The sequence below is a fragment of the Pseudomassariella vexata genome (genome assembly GCF_002105095.1).
Source record: "Pseudomassariella vexata strain CBS 129021 chromosome Unknown BCR38scaffold_5, whole genome shotgun sequence".
NCBI lineage: Eukaryota > Fungi > Ascomycota > Sordariomycetes > Amphisphaeriales > Pseudomassariaceae > Pseudomassariella > Pseudomassariella vexata.
In genome coordinates, this window is record NW_024467960.1 from 832,619 (window position 1) to 856,991 (window position 24,373).

Here is a 24,373-nt window from a genome sequence, read left to right on the forward strand (position 1 = left end):
AGATTAAGGGGGCGCCAGACGAGCTCCCAGGAGGTGTAGGCGTATGTAGCTTAATATCCAGCTGTGAAATCACATATTCCGGGTCGTATCCTGTCCCCCTGAAACCGAGGGACATTGTAGAGTTGGGCAGCGCGTCGGATGCTTAATTCGGGTTTCGATTGAAGCGCCTGACACGCTAGAATCATGTCGCTTTCTTTCCAATTCGATCCTATCTTGGTATGTGTAAAGATGTTAATTACAAGGTTGTTCGTACGGTGCCAAGAAAAAGTGGCCAACTTGCTTGTGTGGCCAACTTGCTTGTGGTGTACGTTATGGGATTACGGCTTGAGCCAATCATAAAACGGACCGGGCGTCTCGGAAAGAAGTCCGACTCGGCTTTGTCCAGCATCATGCGTCTTCAACTTGCATGGGTCTATTGAAAGGGAGCTTCTCCACGAAACCCCACTCGATAGTCGGGGGATTACATCGCATGGTGGGGTTCTAAGCTGTTGCACACTTTCGGATCTATTTATTTTTCGTCGTGGATGAGCGAGGTCCCGGCTGCCCTCCTCGGCCACTGGAGGAAGAGATGGCTCACCGGAGCAGAGCATCACGATCGCCAGCGACGCGCCATCGCTGAGGAACCGGAGGGCCCTTCGATGCAGATACCGAAAGGGGGCAAATATTTCGGCCTGAACCGACTGGAGGCGTCTACGCTGTGGCAGATCAGGACGGAAAAAATAGGACTAGCAGCTTTCTTATTCAAGACAGGGGCTTTTGGCGTGTACTCGCCGCTATGCCGCTGTGGCGACGCCCCTGAGACGGCAGAGCACGTAATCCTCTTTTGCGGGCTGTTGGAAGGACCGAGGGAACGATTACGGGCCGCTATCGCACCACGGCCACTATACTCTCGCAGAGACCTCGCAACGGCAACAGGAGAACCAGTAGTTAGTGGGACTATTGTAAGGTGGCTGCTAGGGACGGGTCGGACAGCTTCAAGGCCCAGATAGCATCGATCTTCTCAGGGGGGACTTTGTTGGTAGGTTGAGAACCAACGTAGTATGGTAGTGAACGCAACGCAGTCGCCAATAGGGCGAACCGACGACGCAGCGTATGTATTTAGTCCAGCCATTAGGGCACGGTTTGACATACGGGAGTACTAGCAGAGGTACCGGGGGCTTCGAGCCTACGGCGTATTTAATAATAATAATAATATTTTTCGTCCCGGTGAAGTATGTTGATTTACATTGCCATGGCCGAGAACTGCTTACTGTGAGCAACAGACTGACTTGTCGAGATATCAGCACCATTTCTGCAACTGCAAGTCGCCAAAAGTTCCCCACCTAGAGAATGGAGTATACTCGGTATGTGCCCTTAGCGAGAGCGAGGTTGCCCCCCAGCTCGCCTTCCAGGGACTATGATGATCCAATGCTGACACGACGACTTACAGCTTGGGAAGCAGCGGCCTCAAGGTCTCAAAAGTCATCCTCGGCTGCATGACCTTTGGCACAAGTCAATGGGAAGGCGCGCCGTGGATTCTCGACGAGGAGGAGAGTCTCAATGTCATCAAGTCGGCGTATGACCATGGCATCAACACTTGAGTAAGCCGAGTCCCTCAGCAGCGGTGCTCAGCTGCGTTCTTCCCCACCCAGGGGACAGAGTAACGAGATGTTGAAACCAGGATACTGCGGATACCTACTCCAACGGAAAGTCGGAAGTCATTGTCGGCAAGGCACTGAAGAAATTCAACATACCGCGCAGCAAAGTAGTTATCATGACCAAGATATTCAACCCCGTCATGGACGACAGCTCGCGACCCGCCTCTGTCCATGACGGGCCTCTGGTCAACCAGATGGGTCTCAGCCGGAAACACATCTTCGAAGCCGTGGACCGGTGTTTGGAGCGTCTAGGAATGGACTACATCGGTAAGCCACTTGCGGGGCACCCTGATTTCACCAATCGTTTGCAAGTTAAACTAACGCTCGACCCCCTCGGAAAGACGTCCTCCAACTACACCGCCTCGACCGCGAGACCACCCCAGAAGAAATCATGCGCGCCCTGCACGAAGTCGTCCAGTCTGGCAAAGTCCGCTACCTGGGCGCCTCCACCACGTACACGTGGGAATTCGCGCGGCTGCAATACACGGCCAAGCTCAACGGCTGGACCGGATTCGTCTCGATGCAGCCGTTCTACAACCTCCTGTACCGCGAGGAGGAGCGCGAAATGCCGCCCTTTTGTCGCGCCACGGGCGTGGGGGTTATCCCCTGGAGTCCGTTGGCCAGGGGGATGTTGGCCAGGCCCACTGCTGCTTCTTCTGCGAATGGTGGGGGTGATGGGGAGAAGACGCTGAGAAGCGAGTCGGATGGTAAGACGAAGAAATGGTTTGCCGATGCTAATTTGGAGATTGTAGACGCGGTGGAGAAGGTTGCGCGGGATAAGGGGGTGAGTATGTCGTTGGTGGCTACGGCGTGGGTGCTGAGGCAGGGGTGTTGGCCTATTGTGGGTTTAAATAGTGAGAAGAGGATCAAGGAGATCGTGGGAGCTTTGAAGTTGCAGTTGACGGATGAGGAGTGTAGGTTTCTGGAGGACGGCTATCGGCCGAGGAGTGTGGAGGGGTTGTGAAGTGGTGCGGGTGCGGGTGAGGCGTTAATTTGAGGAGGGAGGTCGTAATAGGCCTTCTCACTTCCACATGTGAGGAAGAAAACGATAATAGGTTTGATATTTCAAACTCGCGATTGGGCTTCGCCCATATTATTTAGTTCGCTTGTGGCTGTTGATACTGCCGCATGCTTTTCCTATAACATCAAGTTCCACTAGAACCAACGGTAGAGCCTGTTGCTAAGAATTGTCTATTTGATAAGGACAATCACGCCGAGTATGAATTTGATTCTCCCGACCTTCTTTTCCCGCTTTTTTCATTCTGGGTAGCGGAGGAATTTAGAATTTTGTGAATTACGAGCTCTTTGCATTGAGCAAAGATATTCGCGGAGAGAGAATGATATCCCTATTCGACCTAAGGGGGCACAGAACATCGTGGTTGCTTTGAAAATCTATTGTGAGTCTAGTTAACATACAAAGTGAATATATGTAATAACGCGACTGGATGAATATAGGGTAGGCATGATAGCCTGCAAATATGCAGACTCTATGTACAAGCTACGAAATGAATATATGTTTGCGGCAGAGTGATGATCTATTATGTGACGCCGTGTACAGAGTTTATAGCTTTGCTCGCCCTCTAGTATTGGCAATATCAGGGAACTTATTTGACGACCGCACCAAGTAGTCGATATCTGAAGTATTTATGAGATCGGGGCTGATCTGATCCAGGCTTGTCAGTCCGCACAGTCTCATCGAAACTTCGATCTCGTCTTTCAAAACTGTCAACAGTTAGCTCCCAGTTTCTAGTGCCATTTCTGAGTTGTGGACGACTTACTCTGAGTCAAGTGCTGAGTTCCCTCTTGTCCGTACACCAGGGAATACAGGTACGGCCTTCCAACGCCAACGGCGGTTGCGCCTAGGGCAAGCGCCTTCAATATGTCTGTTCCTCGCTCAAAGCCACCGTCAACATAGACCTCGAGTTTGGCGAAGATTTCTGGACACTTCATTCGCAGCTCGAGAAGGTTCAGTATAGCTGGTTGCGAACTAGATTCGACGAGTTAGTATCGTGTCCCCCAATGCAGCATTCGCGTGAACGACTTACGTATCCAAGGACCTTCCGCCATGATTACTCAACAAAATACCATCAACCCCGTATTCCACCGCCAGTTTCGCATCCTCAACGCTCTGAACGCCCTTCAAGACAACCGGAAGACCTGAGGTTTCCTTGATCCACGCCAGATCGGACCACTGGAGTGCCTTGTCGATGTACTGCGCCATAAGCCGCCCAAGACCTCCTCCTTTCTTGTCGTTGGACGCCGTTGCCCCACTAATAGCAGACTGGATGGCAACAGCCGCTATCCGTTCGTCCGCCTCGCGCTTCCCGGGCACGGGCGCATCGACGGTCACGAATATGGCCTTGATGCCTAGATCTCTTGCTTTCAGAAGCAGTTCGGTTGTCTTTTGGCGCTCGATGTTGACGTAGAGCTGGAAGAAGAAGGTTTGTTGCGGGTCCGTGGATTGGGTTATGCTGCCCAAGGGGTATGATGCGTTGTTTGATATCTGATACGGAGTCAGAAAATGATGGACAGACATGGGGCTTTTGAAACTAGATTTACACATTGAATTATTCCTTCCGCGGCTGCTGCTTTGGCTAATGCCAGCTCGCCGTCTGGGTGAACGAGCCGAGCCATGGCGGCAGGGCTGATGAAGAACGGGGCTGCGGTCTTGTTGCCCAGAATCGTTCTTGAGAAATCAGCCTTTCTTACATCCCTCAATACTCGCGGCTGGATCATTATCCGCCGCAAGAAAGCCTTGTTCTGGTGGTGTGTGATGAGATCGGTAGCGGCAGACGAGTAGAAAGCCCACGTCTTGGGGGTTAATGCGGTGCGGGCGATTTTCTCGAAGTCCGCAGCACTAATGAGGGTATGCAACTCCGGGTTGCGTAGAGGATTTTCCTCGTTTTGTGTGGCTTCATTTTTCTGCCGAGCTTCTGTGACAGTCCCCTTCGGAGGAATATCACTGATGGCCTCTTCGAGAATTCCCTTGAACCTATCGCTTGGTAGGTTCTCCTCCAAGATAGCAGGAGCGTGTACTTGATCGTAGTCATTCGTTGCATTCTTTCCAGCACATCGCAAGAGAACTGTGTTTCGATTTAGCACATGACTTTGTTCGACTTGAAATTCCGGGAACTTACTGCCGGCGCCTCCAGGATGCTCGTCGATAAACTCGGTCAGATCCCAGACTTTGGAATGAATTGCGATCCAGCAGTCATGTTTCGTGTTATGTCTGCTGAGTTCCGCAACAGACACTTGGACACGTTGTGTGTCGGCCATGTCGCTATCGAATTAGCCTAGTATGGTTTACCGAAGGGAAACAACCATAGTATCACTCAGCCGGACTCAAGGTATTGTACAAAGGCACAACGCAAACGACTGCCAAATCCCGGTCGCTCCCCCCCAATTATGTCACCCGTATTGTTTGTCTCCAAATTGGACCTACTTGTCGACTGAGTTGTCGTTGAGATCTCCCGGCCAGGCCCAGCTGCCCCCTTCGGACTTCTCGCCGGTACCCACATTATACCACTATAATCATTCCCTACTCCACACTTCCCCAATGATCCCCTCCAGCGTGGGTCGGGGAACTCGGTCGACTCGGGGCATGGCTGGCCTTCGACCCGTTAACATCATCGCGAGACGTCACCAGGGTCAGCCAGGAGCAGCTCATATTCAGGGATACCGCGACTAGCTCCTAGGAAAGACACGCAGGGACTTGTCCAAAGTTTCATCCGATTGCACCATATACTTACACAACTATGCCCAAACCCATCGTGCTCCATATCGGCGAGCCGATAAAATACAATCAAGATTTTTACGAGAACGAGTTCTGCAAAAGGTTCCAAGTGGTGCAAAACGACTGCCCAGACCGCGCCACTTTCGTCCAAGCCCTGAAAGACGAGAAGTATGGCAATTTCTCGGCAATCTACCGGCCTCATTTCCAGACAGGCGGTGAGATGGGCGACTGGGATGACGAGCTGATCTCGCTTCTGCCCCGGTCCGTTCGAATATTCGCTTCCGCGGGCGCGGGCTACAACTGGGCGGATGTGGAAGCCCTTGGCCGCAGGAAGATCTGGTATGCCAATGGCGCTGGCGCTAGTGACGAGGCTGTCTCAGACACGGCGTTGTACATGGTTCTGTCGGTATTTCGAAACTTCACTCGGGCACAGCTAGCAGCCCGAACGTGCGACCCTGAAAAGTTTACGGCCTGTCACAAGCTGTGTGCGACAATATCTGCGAACCCACGGGGTCATGTCCTTGGGATCGTTGGTTTGGGCAACATCAGCAAGAAGTTGGCGTACAAGGCAAAGATGGCACTTGGAATGGATATTCACTATTACGACGTTGTTCGCGCCCCTGAAAATGTTGAGAAGGAGCTCGGAGCAACCTTTCACCCGAGCCTTCACAGTCTGCTGGGAGTTTCCGACTGTATCAGTTTACACACGCCCTTGAACAAGCACACGCAGGATCTCATCAACACCGAAGCCTTCGCAGCCATGAAACCAGGAGCGCGGCTGGTCAATACGGCACGAGGGCAAGTTGTAAACGAGGAAGCATTAGTCGAGGCGCTGAATAGCGGAAAGATTTCAGCGGCTGGCCTTGATGTGCATTATCATGAGCCTCAGGTTTCGAAAGAACTGGCTGCCATGGAGAATGTAACCCTCACTACTCATATTTCAGGCGGTGCATTAAACACGAGGATCAATTTCGAGCTCAACGCAATGAGGAACATCTTAGCTGTTGTTGGGGAGGATGGGGGCTTCATTGGGGAGCCTTTCACACCTGTAAATAAGAAGGCATTCGAGGAAGCATCTAGTTAGACGGCTCCAGGGCCATAACCCTACATAGAGGATGCGAAACTTATACTAAATTTCGTGTTCTTATTATCAATACTGTCATGAACACCATAAAGTGTACCACGGAGGTTCTGAAGCTGTGGACAAAGATTCAAACCTCAAAGCTTGAGCAAGATTTTTCTCCAGAAGCTGTGATGATATCTGTTAAGATCTAGAATAGACCTCGGATTTGTTCAGCCTATCAGGGGCAATTATCAGCTTCAAAATCATCAATTATCTAAGTGGTCGACAGCCTATCCTAACCCTGTATGAACGAACCACTTCAGACCCCAGGCCGATACGCTAGCCCCAACCCCATGGGAAATGCACTTCCCCGCATCTTTCAAGTCCTCGGTTACTGTTCATACTGCGGGGTGTTATGGGGTGCGATACAGGGGTTTCCATTGCTGTTCTTGCCGTCTTATCTGGGCAAGCTCTTGTTGAACCAGTTGGAAGGAAGCTTGTTCCTACGCTGAGCGCTATGTTGAGCTTATGGTTGGAAGCGTGAATATCAATCGCGACCCGTAGATATATCGATTCTCGTTGTCAGGCAGCCGTTCGAGTAAATACAATCTCTAATTAGAGTATACCGCACTAAAACGGCCTATTATGTCGGACCTTATTGATCACCAGTACAAGCGTAACTCGGAACATTTGGACAAGCCCAGGAACTTACTACCCGATGAGCTCCCAGTGCCAGAGGAGATCTCCCACTTGACCCAAGATGAGCAAAGACTCCTGGAACGACGGCTTACTCAGAGGCTAGACATGACTCTGATGCCTGTTGTGTTCATTCTGTTTCTTCTCAATATCTTGTGAGCAAGCAACCCCTCAGATAAGTCTTGGAAGCCACTGATCAGACGAACAGAGATCGTAATAACATTGCGAGTGCCAAAATCGTCGGTCTGCCGCAGACACTGGGTCTCACAAACTCGGAATACAATACCTGCCTGTTGATGTTCTACATTGGATGTAAATGAATATTGCCCCTGAAGTCTCAATGGCATGTTGCTGAGGAATAAAAGACTGCATCACTCAAGTACCTTCGAATATGATTATCGGAAAAGTGCGACCGTCATACTACATCTGCTTGATCACATCCCTCTGGGGCATTTTATCAATGAGCCAGGGTTTCACCAAGAACTTTGCCCAACTTGCCACCATCAGATTCGTCCTTGGACTTGTGGAAGGTCCGTCAAATGCCAACTCCTATTTTCTTATATACGAGTATTAATAGTGGATGCAGCTCCCTTCTTGCCCGCAGTGTTTGTTCTCATGAGCTGCTGGTACTCACGCCGAGAACTACCCCCTCGAATCGCGATCTTGTATGGTGGTAATATGCTTGCAACGGCTTTTAGTGGTTTAATAGCTGCCGCCATCACTTCTAACATGGAAGGTGCCGCTGGAAGACCGGTGTGTGAAATTCGTAGTCCTTCTTTCCCTTGCTTGTTATTACTTGAGGGTGTGAAATCATTGGGGGCAGTCTCCTATCCCAAGACATAACCGATATGTTCTAAAGCGGTATCATCAACACACATACTAACGTCGAGAGTTTAAAATAGGCATGGGAGTGGCTCTTCATCATAGAAGGAGCTATGACTGTTGTGATTGCAATCATCTTCTTACCGGTTTTGATAGACTACCCGCTTCAGAGCAAGCACATCTTCATATCCCGAGACTTGCAACTATATGCAGTACGTATTCCCTCATCACCTCTCTTAATTTCTTCCTCTCCTATAACCAAAGCCAACTAACCCATATTTCCGCATAGGAATGGCGCATCCGTAAAGAAAACGCCGGCATCGTCGACGAAGACCCAGAGTCCATCTGGTGGGGCTTAAAGCAAGCCCTCATCGACCCCAAGCTGTACCAGTTCGTCGTGCTGCAGATGGCGCTTATCACCTCGCAATCTTTCAATAACTTCTTTCCCTCTATCGTAGGCACGCTAGGCTTCGACTCCACCACGACGCTGCTCCTTACCTCCCCACCCTACTTCTTCGCCTTCATCGTTTCACTCCTCACCTCGTTCCATGCTTCGCACAAGCAGGAGCGAGGGTACCATATCGTATTGCCGATGATGTTCGCTTTGCTGGGGAATATTCTTGTAAGCGCCGAGAATGACTGAAGTAATTGTGTTTGATGGTGATGCTAAGATATCGAATAGGCAATGTTTGTGCCCACAACCGGCGGTCGGTACTTCTCGATGTTCCTCATGACGTCCGGCTCTTACTCCCCCTACAATCTCTGCGTGAGCTGGGTCAGCTCATCATTGCCCCGTCCCCGTGCAAAGCGTGCCGCGGCGCTGGCTATTGTCAATTTCATGGCGGCTGGCGCGGCGCATTTCTATACAAGCTACATGTTCCCGGATGAACAGAAACCACGATACTATGCTGGTGGAGGTGTTATGAGTGGGGCATGTCTGGTTGTTGCTGGCACGGCGCTGGGTATTAAGCACTACCTCAGGAAGCAGAACCGAAAGTTTGAGGCCGAGGAGGAGAATGGGGTGGTTAGTCATGCCCAGATCAAGGGTTCTAAGACGGGACATGGAGGTGATGCTATTGTGGCATTCAGATATGTGCACTAAATACTCGGTTTCATAGAGTATGGCGACATAGAAGGAACTGATTTATCAATCGGCTGTCATACAGTGAGAGAATATTGCGTATACGTGATTCGGATAAGGCAGGAATTCCAAGAAATGTTGTAGCAGAACCCCGCCGTGATGATATTTATGAATTTCCGTTTTCAATCCCGACACGCTATTGCAGCGCAGAGCATGACCCATGGCAAGGCGATGATGGTCGCAGGCAACAGTTCAGGCCAGGTCCAGGGACTTGGTAACTGTGCAGAGGATTAATGCAGTCGCAAAGGTCTACATTTGCGCTTATTTAAGGACGGTCCTGGCCAAACCAGGCCAATGGTCAACCAGAATTCTGAGGGGATGGTTCAGTGACGAGATGCACACGCAGTGTAGATTAAGCCATATAAGTAGCCATAACAACCAATATAGTATATGATGTGTTGCTGGCAGAAGCAGACATACTGATGACTTAAATTACTAGTTCTAAGAAGATTGAACGACTTACCAATGCTTCTATAATGCTTTCTACTTACCAAGAGTCCCACACAATGTCATTGATCTTCCCACTCTATATGTACTGTACTCTATGCCTTAACACCTCTGACATTGGCTTCCCATGCCATTATGATGATAATCAAACGCCTTCGCCATACCAACCAAATGCGAAGCAGCAGCAAACAAAATGAGGATGTGGAAGAGCTGGTGAGAGCTACCCCAGATGTCAAAGGTTTCCGGAAAGCTTCGTTCCGGCCACCGAACCTAGATAACTCAGTTAACCTTATGGCAATTCCATTATAAGGAGAGATTCTTACGGCGTAAATGACAGCCCCTAATATGTAGAGAAATCCTTGAAGCAGGACCCAGTTCAATCCCATGCGTTCATCGAGGTCCTGGTAACCGTAGATGGTCAGCGCGTGGCACACTGGGATTATACCTGATACGCCGAGTCCGACGAACATCATGGCGCGGTAAGGTCTCCATTCTGGTGTACGGAACCGCTCGACCCAGCTGACTACTCCGCATCCAGCACCAAGGAGCATGATCTGGGATCGATATTAGATGCCGCGCCGTGGATGGCAAAACTTCGCATATGAATGGATCTCACTCACCATGTATAAGTACACGGTCATTAGCGTCTCGTGACAAAACAGCCCATAGTACATAGCCGGCACGAAACTCCCCTCGATGAGAAACACAATGCCAGAGTAATCCAGCTTGTTCCCCCACTTGGCCACCTCAGGGCTATGGTTCATGATAGTATGGTACATACCGCTCATGCCCAGACACAAGACAGCGCCGCCGAAGAAGCACCCGAACACGAGCACATCCGAACTGTTAGCCGAGCCATATCGGGGCGCAACGATGTTGTACAGCCAGACACCGACAATGGGGAAGGCGAGGGCGCCCAGCAGATGCGACCAGATGTTGACAGATTCATTGTGAATGTAGAAGAGCGAGACGAAGGATTTCCAGTAGCTGTTGCTGTCCACCCTGTACCCGCGCTTGATGAAGTGGTTGTCGCGCCGCCAAGTGGGCAAATCGTCCCAGAGCACGATGAGTGCCTGTTCGACCTTGGCTTCGACTTGTTTGGCTGTTGTCAGGATAGTTTCCGACACCGAAGGGCGGCGTTGCCGGAGGCCTGCTGCGGTTGCATCCGAGTCCGGCCGGCCATCGTGGTTGGCGGTCATGGTTTGGAGTTGGCTTTTGGGGTGAGTTGGGGAAATTTCAAAGTTGAGTTGCAGGGCTCGTCCGCAGTAGAAGGTTGGACAGATTGGCTGGCCACTCGAGATGGAAATATTCGGACTTTCAAAGCTGGAATTCTAGTTTTATAACTTCATGGTTTGCTTTTTCATCTTATTTACTTTGTAGTGGTGAATGAATCTGGGATTGCGAGTTTGTTGGGACCTCGGGACCTCTTCCGCAACTTGTTGAAGGTTGCACATGTCACTTCCGATTTTTGAATCTCCACCCACTTGGCTGCTCGTTCGATCATGTCAAGCAGGCTCGCATATCGGGCAGCTGCCAGGCAGCTGTCCGCGAAGGTGGCCTCGATCTGACTGCAGGGTCGATATTGAGTCGAAAGGGAGAAGCATGCAACTCAAATGTGAAAACGAAGTAGACGCGGCATACAGTCTGTAATCGTGTCGCATTTAAGCAATATGGTATCCCGTAAATCAAACCTACGACATCAAGGCCATGTCCTTTGGGCCGTCGCTATGCCTTCCCGTGACATACTTACTCTAAAGAGTTTGTAAGTCGGCTCTCGCCATATCAAGCGATGGTGCTGTCTATTTCTTGCCACTCTTTTTGATGCCTTGTGCGCCGGTGTTCAGGGGGCCCTTCTTGCCTCCCGCTATTGCTGCCATGTCAGCTCGTGCCTTTGCCTCTGGTAAACTGTCAGCAACTCGTCGTTTCTCCTCGAGACCGTATATTTCGTACCGGCCTTCTTCTTCTCGAGGAAAGCTTTGTCGTCTTCGTCGAGCTCCTTCTGAACCTTTTTAGGCGCCTTCAGCGGCTTCGCCTTGCCACCTACGTGAAATTCCCCAATTAGCATGCATGTTCGCTCTTTCCTGATGCTCTGCTGGTGTAATGGCGGGGCAGATTTCCGACGTACCATCTCTGCCTTGGCCACCCATAGTGAGATGTTTTGTAAATTTTCTTTAAGTATGGATCGCGAGGCAGTTTGGGTGACAGGAAAAGTGGTTGAATGATAAAACGGAGCGCTGCGGTTCTGGTCTTTAAATGCGAGAACCACGGGGTCTCGAAGGGTCGGTTGGCGGTCAAAAGAAGTAAAATCGGCGACCGCGGGGCACAAAGCAGTTTGGCGGGGGTAAGCCAGGAGTGGGCCAATTGTGGGATCTCGGATATTAGTAGTTCCGTTATGCAGCCTGGCGGCAGCTTCCGGCAAGGTTCCAGGGATCAATCAAGCAGTCCCGAGGTGAATCGAGACTGGCGTCTCAGTTATCCACCCGATGATCCGAATTAATTGACGACATCTCAAACCTAGCCGAGTCAAGTACCACATCACGTTTCTTGCTGGTACAATATTTAGACTTCGATTCCGACATCGCGTCGGAAATCCCCTCGCGCCTGTTCTTTTCCCGCATGCTCCCGCGACGCGTCTTGGCCTGCATTACGTTGTGATGAGAAGAGGCTGAAGAAAGCTCCCGGTTCGACTCATTCTCTGCGACTCAACTCTTAGCCGGTTCTGATTGCTGACACTGCGTCCACTGTCTCAAGAGTAGGGACTCAATTGGATCCATCGTTCTCTCTTAGCATTTTGATCGAATTGAGAGGGAGCTCAAAGATGGCGTCCCCATCCAGCTCTGACGAAGGCGAGATTGTGGAGACAAACGGCGTTGGCGTTGGTGATTCCAAGGCAACTTCACTGCCACAGATTGATCGAACTGGTGTTGACCGTCCGGACAGAAATCGAGCTAGACACTCGAGATCAAGAACACCCGAATATGGCAACGACACGAAATTCGACCACAATGCTCGCTCGCCCAGAGGCTTCAAACGATCTCGCAATGACGACGACTTCCGTCACAACGGGCGACTGAACCCCGATCCTCGACGCTTTCGTGTACACTACGAGGACGCCCGCGACGAACCCTCCCGCTCTCGCTTCTCGTACGATGACGAAGTCAAGGCGTCTTCACGATCTTCAACCTCTGGTCTTCGCTATGATGACCGGGACAGAGACAGAGCTAGGAACCGCGATCCACAGCGTGATCACAGCCGAGACCGTGACCACTATCCCGAAAAGCGCCCTCGAAAGCGCTCCAGATCTCCCTATAGACCTCCACGTGGTGGTAGTAACCGAGGTGATCGATCTCGTCGGGATGACGACCGCCACAGGCGACCCCTAGACAGAGATGTTGGCAGAGGTATCAAGTACGGTCATCAAGATAGCCCACAACATTCACAGGATCATGCAGTCTCCAAGCGGGCGACTTCGGTCGATACTTCTAGTACTTCTAAACATGATGCTAAATTTGGTAAAGGGCACTCGGATGAAGACAAGCCTGCCAAGGCACCTGCACAGGGACCTGAACAAGAACGCAGGGAGGAACCCCTCGACGTTGAGGCAGAGATTGAACGTCGGCGTCGCCGCCGCGAGGAACTCCTCGCCAAGTCTCGTGGACCAACTCCAATGCTTGTCCAAGCCTTGCATGCCTGCGAAAGAACAGCTCCATCATCGCCTGCGCATACGCAAGCTAGCACGCCTGGTGCAACCGATGACAATACTCCGCGTTCTGGTAAGTCGACTGCAAAACGCCAAGCCCGAACGATTACTTACTTGCACACAGCCATATCATCTCCTTCCTCGCCAGCTCCCGGTTTGCAGGAGGGCATGTCCCCTGCTGTACTTGACATATCTAGTGATCAAGAACTCATCAACACACATGGAAAGTCTGGAGCTACTGACGAAGACGGCCCCTCGGCAGCCGACTATGACCCAACAGCGGACATGAGGGAGGACGAGATGAGAGACGAGCGTCGCCACGGCCTCATTGGTCCGCACGGGGAAGTGCTTCCTCTCGAGCAGAAAGCCGAGATCGCCCTGAAAGAGGAGCCTCAACCTACAAAGAATGCAAATGACGAAGATGATGATTTTGATATGTTTGCGGACGACTTCGACGAGGAAAAGTTCGCTGCCCCCAAGTCTGTTGCTCAAGTTGACAATACTTCGGATGACAGAAAGCTCCCTGCCACCCTGGCTCAACCGAACGGGGGTGGTATTCTCGAGGGCGACGACAAGGAAGGGTACTACAAGATTCGAATCGGTGAGATCATGAACGGTCGCTACCAGGTTCAGTCGACCTTGGGTAAGGGCATGTTCTCCGGCGTCGCTCGTGCTGTGGATATAACGAGCAAGAAGCTGGTGGCCATCAAGATGATGCGTAACAATGACGCTCTCAGAAAAGGGGGTTTACCGAAATTGCTATTCTTCAGAAACTGAACGATTCAGACCCCGAAAATCGCAAACATATCGTCAAGTTCGAGCGTCACTTTGAGCACAAGGGGCATTTGTGTCTTGCATTCGAAAATCTGAGTTTGAACCTGCGAGAAGTCCTGAGAAAATTTGGAAACAACGTTGGCATCAACCTCAGCGCAACTCGAGCATACGCCCACCAGATGTTTGTTGCTCTGGCTCACATGCGTAAATGCACCATCATCCACGCAGATATCAAGCCCGACAACATACTGGTCAATGAGACCCGCAACATACTAAAGATTTGCGACTTGGGCACAGCTATTGATAGATCGGATGCTGCAACTGCCCATACCGAAATCACCCCATATTTAGTCAGTCGGTTTTACCGAGCCCCTGAGATCATTCTCGGGATGCCGTATGACTACGCCGTGGACATGTGGTCCATTGGCTGTACGTTGTATGAGCTGTACACCGGCAAGATTCTATTCACGGGCGACAGCAACAACCAGATGCTCAAGGCGATTATGGAGATTCGTGGCAAGTTTAGTACCAAGCTGTACAAGCGTGGTCAATTGTCACATATGCATTTCGATGACATGGGGAACTTCATCAGCGTCGAGCGGGATAAGGCGCTTGGGAAGGTATGTTACTATTTCTTCTTAGTCTCTTTTGTTTGATTCTATAGCGACCCGCAATCATGGTATTTTGGTCATAATCGCCGACCTATCACCTGTTTTATTCGTTCTATTTTTGTAAGGCGCTCTAGTGGCTGCTCTCTGCAGATCCACTACACACAGCTGTAAGCGCCGCGGCGCGGTTGTCTCATCCAAGTGGCCGATGACACGACTCGTCGTATCGGGGGAGATGAGTGTGCCGTTGTTGCATCCCTGGAGACAGCTGGATCTTGGGTCAATCCTACAAACATCTTGCATAGTCGCCCGTTTCAGGTTATGGTTCGGTCTCCCGGGCCCCGGGACCTAACATCCTCAAGCCCACTCTCTTGACCAGTGGCCCAAGGATTGGCCGACTCCTCAACAGCTAATCCCTTCCTTCACCATACCCCAGTTTTAAATATAAGGCTGTGTTTGCTAACGAGGTACTTGCAGACGAATATCAGAGCCCTTGCCGTTGTAAAGCCGACGCGGGATCTGCGCACTCGCCTCACAGCCGCATCTGGAGGCATGAACGAAAGTGAATCCAGGGATCTCAATCATTTTATCGACTTGCTGGAGCGATGTTTGGCTCTTAACCCGGACAAGAGGATGACTCCATCCGAGGCGCTCAAGCATCCCTTCTTTATGAGCAGGGTAGGCGCACCCGCAAGATAGTCCATTGGGGGCGGGGGTGGACGGAGTGCCGAGTTTGGCCATGCCTTGCTTGCGTACTGCAGCTGACAAGTGACGGCTTAGGAATGCGCAGCACCGTTAGGCGGTTGAATTGGATTAGCCTAGTCGCATTGAGTACGTAACAGGAATGGAAGAGGTCGGCGACATGGCGTCAATTGCGTGGCATCGCTGGCTTTGCTTGATCTGAGCTCTAAAATAGCCTATCAGTCATCTGGCTGATGATGGAATGGTCGCCGTTGCTTATCTTTGCAGAATGGAACTTTGCAAATTATGGTGCAACCAAGGATAGATGTCAATCAGATCATCATCGTGCCTCGCATGAAGATATTTGAAAATAAGTAAGAACTGTCTCGGTGTGCTTCTTTACGTCGTGGCTGGGTCACTTCTCCATCCTTTGCCGAGGCCCTATTCACCAGAGCCAGCCTAATATCCCGAGCATTATAGTCGGACCTTCCGAATAGGAAACATATTTGTGTCGAAACATGAAACTGAGCGCCACCGAGTCATTTCAACCCCGCAACCACTCGAGGATGGATCCAGTTACTGACATGAGCTGTGTCTAAACGGCGCCAGTTTGTGCCAACGATAGCTACCGTCATCACCATTACGCTTATCAAGAATTAAGGAGACAATCGCGCGTGACAAAAATCGTGCTATGCATACATGCACACCGATTCCCTTTTGTCGGTTGCGGCATGGTCATGCAGTGGCGTAGTCAACTAGGGAGAGTATAGTAGAATCTAGGATATGCAACATCCACAATCCTTCTTCTGCTGTGTCCCCTTCCCCCACTCGAAGATCAAGTTACAATAACCTTTTTCGTGACGCGATCTGTGTGTATGGGATCAAGTTACTTCGGAAGGCCCGTTACGATCACACAGAAATTAGCAAGCCTACCGCCACTCAGGCGAGATTTTCTTTCCCTTGCTATCACGGTATCACGGTATCACGGTATCACGATGGAGGTTTCTCGGCACATTTCACGCTGGGCTAAACTTTTTACCACCCTGGCTGGCTGGCGGTCAGTCGGTCAATCTTAATATTCATGGGCAGGTAGCATAGGCAAGTAACTGGAAAGAGCTCACGGCTTTGGGAGAAGCAGCACGAGGTATGCCGCTGCCCACTTGCTTTTGAAGCCGCTTGTTACAGATCTGCCGCCGAAGGAAAAGGGAAAGGGTAGGGCGGAGTTGCTGGTGTCACCTAGTTTCATTGGCCTTGGAATGCAGACTTGGTTCTGGGATCTACTGGCCCATCCCTGGACCCGATCTATAGTAAAGGGAGTCCAGAATGAAGTCTGGAGCGCCCGCTGGCTGCCTGGATGTGTGTAGATGGATGCGTTTGCATGTATAGAAAATGCACGATAATCCGGGTTCTTTTGTCTCCTGCGCGGCATTTCACAGGTATGCATTCAGGCATAGAAGGGAGATGTATCCCGGGTTGAGGCTGAGTTTCAGCTGGTTGACTGATTTACTACAAGCAAGCGAGCAAGCATGTAAGGCGCATCTGCTCCGCTTGACAGATGAGTGGATATGGTATTTCATGGAAAACCGCGCATAATCAAGCTAGAAAAGGCGCAGAACCAGAACGACTCTCTGATTTTATGATAAGTCATCGCGAAACATACATGCAGAGACCCGACCACGGCGGCTTGCATGGGCCGTCAGCTATGACCATGGCTTCGGTATGCCGGCGGCCGAGACGAGAGAGGATGCTGTGCTACGAGGGCATGGCTGCAGGCGGTGGGCGCTGCTGTTCATGGGAGGAGACAGCGAGGGAGCTGTGGTCGTGTGAGAGGCGAGATCGTGAATTGGGTTGAGTGCATTTGAAGATATTGATATTGGTTTTATTGTCAGATGTGATGTGTATATTGCATTTGAAGCTGAACTTTGCAATCCAGTTTCCTTCGCATTCGTACTAGATGTTCATGTATGGATATCAGACGGAGATAGAGATACAGTAGGCCACTATAGTGTCATGTTGCTTGCTGCTAGTGCTCACAGAGACAAAAGCTCTGCGGCCACAGCAGCATGCACGACGATATCGAGCAGTCCAAACACAGCAGTACGTCAGATTCCCCTCGTCCTACGTTTCCCAGTTGCGTGCCTTTGCTTTCCCGAACCCCAGCCCCAGTAACGGCGTACAGCATGTATGTACTCGTTTCAACGTGACTGACTGACTTGTCTCTGCGGCGGGTCTTTGAATATTTACCGACGTGATCTGAGTCTGGCCCGACCTCATATAACGTGGGTGGTACGGGCAGGCACAGGAAGTTCTTCACTAAGAAACATTGCCTTGTCTCGAGGGGTGGAGGCTGAGGGTTGGATAGGCTGTCGAGGGAATAAGGAGGGCCATTGGATATCCCGAGGCCGCAAGGCGACTATCCGTCCAACCTCGCCCCCATCCCTTGATCGAGAAACGGTGCGGCGGATTCCATGCGGGCAAACCGAAGTCTGTCCAAGGCCCCCATCCAGCGCACTTGTGGCGGCTCATTGGGATCGGGCGACCACCTGGTTGACCTAGCCTAGAGCACAGACACGGTACGAGTAGAAAGAATAGAGTGCCCTCACGCAAGCTTCGTGAGAACGTCAGGGATGGAATATTAGAAACACACCTGTCTGGATACATTCTGCCTTCTCAGATGTGTGGTACATACATGTCGTGCAAGGCTCAGGAATGCAGATGATGTATGCGCTCGGGAGGTGTACAAACTCAACAACGATGATTGACTGACCTTGGTCCGACGAAAAGGGTCTGAGCAACAGGCTCACTGGACCCTGAAAATCTCTCGACGTGCCATACCCCCCAAGGGATGGAATGCTCGAGCAACCTACGACACCACCGACACACGAAGTCGCAGGATTCGAGCCGTCTTTTGTGGAGCTTCAACTCTTCTCCGTCGTCGCTGGTTATCCAATCGGAAAGTGCTGATCTCACTACTCCATCTGTTAAGCTTTCGTGCGAGGCCACGGCCACATCGTGATCCTGACACATTCAATGAAGTTGCTGTGTACTACACAGCCGCCGTCTCGTTCGCGGACCCTGCATCGAGATGTTGGCATTCATGGAACGAAGTGCTACTAGATTCCGCTGTGCTGATTGATTCCTACATACGATGCTCATCAGCATCTTGTAAACGCTATGTCTGCTATCTGCGGCGCCAAACGAACGGGAAACGAGCGGCACGGCCCCTACGTTGACCCAGCACTATAAAAAGATGGATTTAATATGTATAGATTGACCTAGTGGAGTGTGTATTGCGACCTACATGGAAATGGGCTCCTTGAGGAGCAGCTCAAGCGCCATACCCGTCACCACTGTGCGTTGTGGACCAGTCGTTGGCCCAATATGCCAGCGGCCCAGCGGATAATTCCTGTGCATTGACGGAGCTTCTGTAGCGCTGTTCATCAGCTGCCTCAGTGAAGCGAAGGAGTTCTTTGACATCATCCCTCGCGGCCGTGCTTCAGATTGATGATGTTGTGCCCAGTCTGTCGTTCCTTTGGTGGGGGTGTTCTGGCCTCTCGTCGCGCCTTGATCAGCTGTGACGTCTGAGGGCTTGCATCATCACGGCTGTTCTCTCTTATCTCGACTGGCGAGCAGTCAATCAATCCCTTGTAAATAGGGGTCGATAGAGTTACTAACGGGCGACGGTCTCAGAAAGGTGAAGGGCTAGACGTTGCGCCCCCTCGTGCACTTGCATCTATCATGCCGCACTGCATTGCCGCTACTAGGTGACGGGCAGTGCGTTATTGCGTGTGCTGTCCACGCTCAGATCGGCAACCTTCTCAGCCATTGAGTCAGCGACGTGGTGTAGATGAACACGACAAACGCGTCTGGCACAATACGCGTCACTTTTGGTTAGGACTGAGTGAACCGGAGGAGTCGACAGAGTTCTGTCGTTCAAACGCTTGGTGTGTTTCCGACAGAATGGCCCCAGCTTACGAACTTTGACGCTAGGATCCGACCAACAGGCACCAGGCAAAACTACGCCGCGCTAGACTTAGCCAACTTGACAAGACATGAGGTCGTTCATGTTCAAGGGGGGTTATTACCACGAAGCACAGAATCACGATAAGAAGATAGTCAGCCTAAATTTCCCAAGATTGCTCACGAACCGGACACTGAGAGGGTCAACCACACCTCGGCTACACCATAGGCGCTGGCAATTCTGACCTGTCTCTTCGGTTCAACAAAGGGTGATGCTTGAGTATCCGTACGAAGTAGAAGCATCTCGCTACTACACACACACAAGGCTCCTGGTCTGTGCTGGTTTGTATTCGATTGATTGAGATCTACCCTCGCCTAGTCACGAGGCACAAGGATCCAGTGAGAAGCTCGATTCAAAACTCTACGATATCAGAATTGCCAAGGTGACCTTCTCACCCGAACTGTGTCGTAATTCATCAATCAATCAATCAATCAATCAATCCACGCGATACAAACTAAGGTAACCGACAAATCCTCCTGTGGTCGGTTGTTGGGCCCCTGCGTCGCCTGATATTTGCTCTAATTGCAATGTGACTTGCAGCGGACATTTTAACCGGAAAGCACATCTGGGCGTTACGCCGGCCCCGACAGGAGGCGTCGATATCGTGACTTTTTTTATTTTCCGGCCGGGGGGTTTGCTTGGCCCTTCGACAAGTCGAGATTGGCTTTGTTTGAAAGCAAGGGTCTCGAGAAAGCTTGGTTTTGTGTGAATCGAGGTAGCCCCCCGATTGCGATGACAAGCGCAAGGATGTTGAGCAAACTAGCAGGCCCAGTAAGAGCCAATGGTCCAAGCGGTTTGGGAAGTGTCAGGGAATATGGCTTGCCCATCACCGTCTCTCGCGTGGCGGTCAACATGCATAGGAGCCCATCGCTGTTGTGGAGTAGGAAGCAAGGGACTGTTCCCAAGCGATGCCAATCCAATGTTTCGGGAACTCCATGCAAGCCGCAAGCCGCACCTGCCTGATACCAACATCGTGGGGTTGGCAGGTTGAGTTTTGTGGAAACGAACGTTCGTGGTGACTGACTTGTCACGAGTATGGCAGGCCCTGTGGGTATTTGTCTTTTGCCTTGCGCTTCATCACACCCAGATTCTAGAACACCAGCTCTTGTCTCATAGTACAGACCACATGATCTTGGTTCGGACGGCTAGAGACTCGGAAGGATTGACATGACCGGCAGTTGGCCAATCCCCCGGGAACAGACCCCAAATTGTTGTGTGTGATGTAACACTTACTGTCCTTGCGGTGTGGATATTTACGAACAGAGCGCCCAATATTACAATTCCATAATTATACCACACCACCACTAAGATAGATAGACGAGATCTGGCTGATATGGGATTGCTGGCAACGACGAGGGATCGGCATCCTTGAACTCGGCATAACTCTGTGGCTGACATGTGCCGGACGACGTGTTGTAAAGTATGAAGCACTTGACTGGCGGTGAGTTGGAACTGGCGCTGTCGACATGCTGAAATAAAAAGAACACAGATAGATACGTAGGAATGTTGACCCATCCACGTACATACGTGTAGCAAAATAAAATTTGATTCCTCGATTCCTTCAAGTCAAGTCATCAATAGTAGGACGCGCAATCTTTAAGAATAGATATTCACGTAGTGCTTGCCCTGTGCAAGTAAAGGCTACTTCTGCTCTCGTATAACAACACAGGCTCTTCATCATTCTCAGGACTCCAATCGCCACGACCAAAATAGACAAGATCACTTATTGCACTGATTGACAGGTGGTCAATTCGATGACTACCGTATATTCAGACCCACTGGGTACACAAGTTCGGTGATCCACAGGCCAAAGTCTAGATTATTGGGTGGGATAACAATTCGTTATCGTCGCAACAGGTAAATTATGATGTGTGATATCGCCGAGAACAAAATGCGAGTCCAACGGGCGCAAGTGGCAGCATGACCACAGACGGGCGACGTAGCCCATTGGGCTGTAGGATCAGCCTTTTTTCCCCTGCACGGGCAATTTCCTGATCATGATGACTGGAGGATGAGGACAAATTACAGATTGACAGCCTCACTTTCGGCAAGTCGCGGCTGGGTCGAACCCACCTTTTACTCTGTACTATGTACGAGGCTGCTGCTGCTGCTGCGTGCAAGACCCCGGGCGAGCGACTGCTCTGGAGCCCAGGCCATGATTTACAGTGTGGGTGGCAGCCTCCGGAGATAATCCCTCAAAAAAGACATGCTCTATTGACGAATGAAATTGGAATCCTGAAGCTGCAGCACGGACATGGGGGAGGCCATGCAGCAGCCTCGATGCTGAAGATCTGCTGCGCCCAGCGAATCACAGAGCTAAATGACCCTGAACGTTCCAAGCAAGACGTCAGGAAGCAACGACCTGAGCGGTATTAGCCAGCCACAATGCCACACACCCGCAGCTGCACTGCACTGGCCATGTACGTCTTTTCAGTGGGATCAGCGCACCTCGGCCAGTCCAGTCATCAGTCAGAGTCACCCCAAACCTTGCAAGGCAAAGCAGAGTTATCCGCAGACAAGCCTGAGAGGGCGACTATTGTTGGGAGAGGAACCTCCCATGAGAGGTTGGCGGGCAAGCGGGGCGCTCAACGGCCCTACCGTGGGAGAGAAGCTCATGGAGGGACGGGCGAAACGCTCGAGAGACTTGGAAGCAGCAAGGCCACTCTGCCCACACTGCCCACGGTGGCTGCTGAGATTGGAGAACCAACCTCCACCACTCATTGCTTGACGCTTCCCAAGCTCGCCGTGAGTTTGGTCAGCCCAGTCATGCCGGCCCACGCGGCCAACTTTCTGCAGCTCTACTGCAGTAATGAGGGCAAACGACTCACCTGTGGCGGTAATTGTTGTGGATTGCTATTTCTGTTTCTCTTAATGCACGGTAACCTAATGGTGTTTGAAGATGAGAAACATCAGCGCCCAAATGCATAATGAACGAGCCAAGCTGTCAGGTTCGCACAATCCCGACCCGTGGCGCGTGGAGGAATTCCTGCGAAAAGCGCCAGGCCGCTCGTCGATTGGTCGGTGCTTCTGCTAAACAACAAACAGACTCCATGCCAATCTCGGTGGCCCAACCATCATAGATGAAGCGGGAATTGTTAGGTCGCCACCAGCCCTCATGCATCCAAGTACTGTGCCACCGTCAGGTCAAAGATGTCCGCTGCGTACCACCAAAGGCACCTTGACACCCGTTCGTCATTTCGTCAACGCAAGCGCTCCCTGGCATGCAAATAGAGCGATCTACAGAGTACACAGCGAGGTGAACCCAAGGAATTGCCTTCAGACGAGACAAGCTAGCGTCGCTCCACGGGCACATTGGCCGCCTGGTCCAATCATGTGCGAGTGCGACGCAACGGAGACAGCGATCTTGCACCACAGACGGCATCAGTTTCGACGACGCCGTCATCTAAACTCCTTTGCATTAATCCAACAGGGCACGACGCAACTTCTGCAACAGAAGGCTGGCCGATGTTACCGACGGACAATGCTGGAAGTCTCAAAGAAGCTTCGCCCTACCAGAGGCGAATTATGCGTCCGGTTTGTGGAAACTTGTGTGGAAACTTGTGTGCAAACAACGCCAGGCATCCCGTCCTGTCAATAGATAGTCTGCCCACGGATCATACGGTGGTCCCGCCCGCCGCCTTCTTGGCTGGGGGTGCTCCCAGCTCTCTGGGTTTTTTGTTCACCTTGAGAGAAACTGCCGCAAACTGCGCGATAAAGAGTTTTGCCAAGGGCAGTTTCACAGGCGACTCTCTGCCTTGCTCAAACGCCGAGTGTTCAACGGCAAGTCTCACCCAGCTGATGTCTTATTGTTTGCCTACATCTACCGCCTCGATAGTGATAACTAAAGGCTCTTGATTGCCCTTGTCCACCTGCCCACCTGCTGTTTAATCCAAACGGTGGTGCTGGCTTGGTAGGCTTGGGGAGGATGATAAGGACGACCTCCTGCCAACCGCCCGCCACCGTCCGCCGCCCACACCAACCAAAAGAGGGCAAAGAAGCAAAAGCATGCGAGTCACGGGCCCGTCGAGAATGACCATTTGCCCCGGCCTATGGGCGAACCAACAAAATGAAAGAAGTGGGGCCATCAGCAGCCACACCACCAGTACCCCATGGCAGCATCACACGCGTCCCCCTTCCTTTCCGTAGTAGTTCCCCTTCCAGCGTCGAGGGTACAAAGATACAGGGTGTGGTCTTAAGTATAGGACAAGGCTCTGCTGCTGGGCCGGCGTGGCACACCCTGGGATGAGTGGTGGTCCACTTATTTTGGTGTGTCAGATAATCCTTGCTCTCGTATATTGCTGAGCGTCACAAAATCTCGCTCCCTGCTCTCATGCTGTCCATCTCTACCGCTAGTGGACGGTGACGGGACGCCCAGGAGCACCGGGCCCATTCCTTGCCCACCCCCTGACTTCCACCCATCGAGAAATAGAAGAGCCACGCCCTCAACACTAGCGGCATCGAATTTAGAATAGCGCATACGTGTGAAGTGGGACGAAGTAGCGGGGACTAGGGTGAGCTGGCTATTATTCAAAGTGGCCTGTAGACCCAAGCCAAGGCGGCCGGGGTCTGATTACCGGGGTCTGATTGAGTGAGCCACCCGAACCACGCAAGACAAGGGCCCTGGACATGAGACTCAAGCGGTCTTCATTCGTAGATACATCAACTGGCCCATCCTGCATCATCTTCATCGAAGTTCGTAACGCTTGATCTTAATCATTATAGACATTTGCTTCAACAATCTCACTACAGTCTTTGGGAGTTGTACTTCCTCGTCGCCTCTGTCGCCATCTCCTCCGTCGACCACAAGCAAACATCAACAACATCCACCCATCCCCCCTCCCCTGTCGGCGACAGCTTCTTGGCCCTGTTTGACCCGTTGACTCGACGTCATTATATCACGAACCAGGACAATTTCCCGCGACCCAAGGAAAATACTCGTGGCTTTAATCCATCCAGGCTTTGCGATTTTGGTTGAGGATTCCCGTCCAGGAGAAAGGCCATTTCCTCTTATTTCTTCCTAAATCTATCTACTCTCCTTTGAGATTCAAAG

At 51.4% G+C, this 24,373-nt stretch overlaps 9 protein-coding genes across 9 annotated transcripts; 5 read left to right on the forward strand and 4 right to left on the reverse strand.

Moving 5' to 3' along the window:
- Positions 1-1,231: 1,231 nt before the first annotated feature.
- BCR38DRAFT_465033 (NADP-dependent oxidoreductase domain-containing protein) lies at positions 1,232-2,625 on the forward strand (the record flags this gene model as incomplete). The annotated part of the gene is made up of 4 exons (XM_040862685.1): positions 1,232-1,251; positions 1,430-1,541; positions 1,661-1,904; positions 1,979-2,625. 4 exons carry the CDS (start codon positions 1,232-1,234, stop codon positions 2,599-2,601), a joined length of 999 nt encoding a protein of 332 aa, XP_040716965.1. The 3' UTR covers positions 2,602-2,625.
- A 573-nt stretch (positions 2,626-3,198) lies between these two features.
- Positions 3,199-4,913, reverse strand: BCR38DRAFT_339067 (FMN-dependent dehydrogenase-domain-containing protein; the record flags this gene model as incomplete). Its single annotated transcript, XM_040855673.1, has 5 exons — positions 3,199-3,359; positions 3,416-3,624; positions 3,683-4,140; positions 4,197-4,720; positions 4,775-4,913. The coding sequence occupies 5 exons, from the start codon at positions 4,911-4,913 to the stop codon at positions 3,199-3,201; spliced, it is 1,491 nt and encodes a 496-aa protein (XP_040716966.1).
- A 479-nt stretch (positions 4,914-5,392) lies between these two features.
- On the forward strand, positions 5,393-6,454 carry BCR38DRAFT_407986 (D-isomer specific 2-hydroxyacid dehydrogenase; the record flags this gene model as incomplete). The annotated part of the gene is made up of 1 exon (XM_040858219.1): positions 5,393-6,454. The coding sequence occupies one exon, from the start codon at positions 5,393-5,395 to the stop codon at positions 6,452-6,454; it is 1,062 nt and encodes a 353-aa protein (XP_040716967.1).
- A 783-nt stretch (positions 6,455-7,237) lies between these two features.
- Positions 7,238-9,053, forward strand: BCR38DRAFT_407987 (major facilitator superfamily domain-containing protein; the record flags this gene model as incomplete). The annotated part of the gene is made up of 7 exons (XM_040858220.1): positions 7,238-7,284; positions 7,338-7,441; positions 7,495-7,659; positions 7,707-7,882; positions 8,032-8,163; positions 8,241-8,573; positions 8,634-9,053. The coding sequence occupies 7 exons, from the start codon at positions 7,238-7,240 to the stop codon at positions 9,051-9,053; spliced, it is 1,377 nt and encodes a 458-aa protein (XP_040716968.1).
- A 588-nt stretch (positions 9,054-9,641) lies between these two features.
- Positions 9,642-10,738, reverse strand: BCR38DRAFT_340251 (mPR-like GPCR protein; the record flags this gene model as incomplete). Its single annotated transcript, XM_040855770.1, has 3 exons — positions 9,642-9,809; positions 9,863-10,093; positions 10,160-10,738. 3 exons carry the CDS (start codon positions 10,736-10,738, stop codon positions 9,642-9,644), a joined length of 978 nt encoding a protein of 325 aa, XP_040716969.1.
- A 600-nt stretch (positions 10,739-11,338) lies between these two features.
- Positions 11,339-11,686, reverse strand: BCR38DRAFT_483670 (translation machinery associated TMA7; the record flags this gene model as incomplete). Its single annotated transcript, XM_040863650.1, has 3 exons — positions 11,339-11,436; positions 11,490-11,579; positions 11,665-11,686. 3 exons carry the CDS (start codon positions 11,684-11,686, stop codon positions 11,339-11,341), a joined length of 210 nt encoding a protein of 69 aa, XP_040716970.1.
- Positions 11,687-12,357: 671 nt separating this feature from the next.
- On the forward strand, positions 12,358-15,320 carry BCR38DRAFT_483671 (kinase-like domain-containing protein; the record flags this gene model as incomplete). Its single annotated transcript, XM_040863651.1, has 4 exons — positions 12,358-13,312; positions 13,364-13,957; positions 14,026-14,633; positions 15,099-15,320. The coding sequence occupies 4 exons, from the start codon at positions 12,358-12,360 to the stop codon at positions 15,318-15,320; spliced, it is 2,379 nt and encodes a 792-aa protein (XP_040716971.1).
- Positions 15,321-20,305: 4,985 nt separating this feature from the next.
- On the reverse strand, positions 20,306-20,942 carry BCR38DRAFT_171061 (uncharacterized protein). Its single transcript, XM_040853853.1, has one exon. It carries the CDS (start codon positions 20,836-20,838, stop codon positions 20,434-20,436), a length of 405 nt encoding a protein of 134 aa, XP_040716972.1. The 5' UTR covers positions 20,839-20,942; the 3' UTR covers positions 20,306-20,433.
- Positions 20,943-22,023: 1,081 nt separating this feature from the next.
- BCR38DRAFT_171082 (uncharacterized protein) lies at positions 22,024-22,957 on the forward strand. The gene has a single exon (XM_040853854.1). The coding sequence runs from the start codon at positions 22,439-22,441 to the stop codon at positions 22,919-22,921; it is 483 nt and encodes a 160-aa protein (XP_040716973.1). The 5' UTR covers positions 22,024-22,438; the 3' UTR covers positions 22,922-22,957.
- Positions 22,958-24,373: the final 1,416 nt, after the last annotated feature.

Excerpts from the sequence above, each read along its gene's own strand:
- BCR38DRAFT_171061 (XM_040853853.1), bottom strand. The coding sequence starts at position 20,838 with ATGGGTCAACATTCCTACGTATCTATCTGTGTTCTTTTTATTTCAGCA.
- BCR38DRAFT_171082 (XM_040853854.1), top strand. The coding sequence starts at position 22,439 with ATGCATCCAAGTACTGTGCCACCGTCAGGTCAAAGATGTCCGCTGCGT.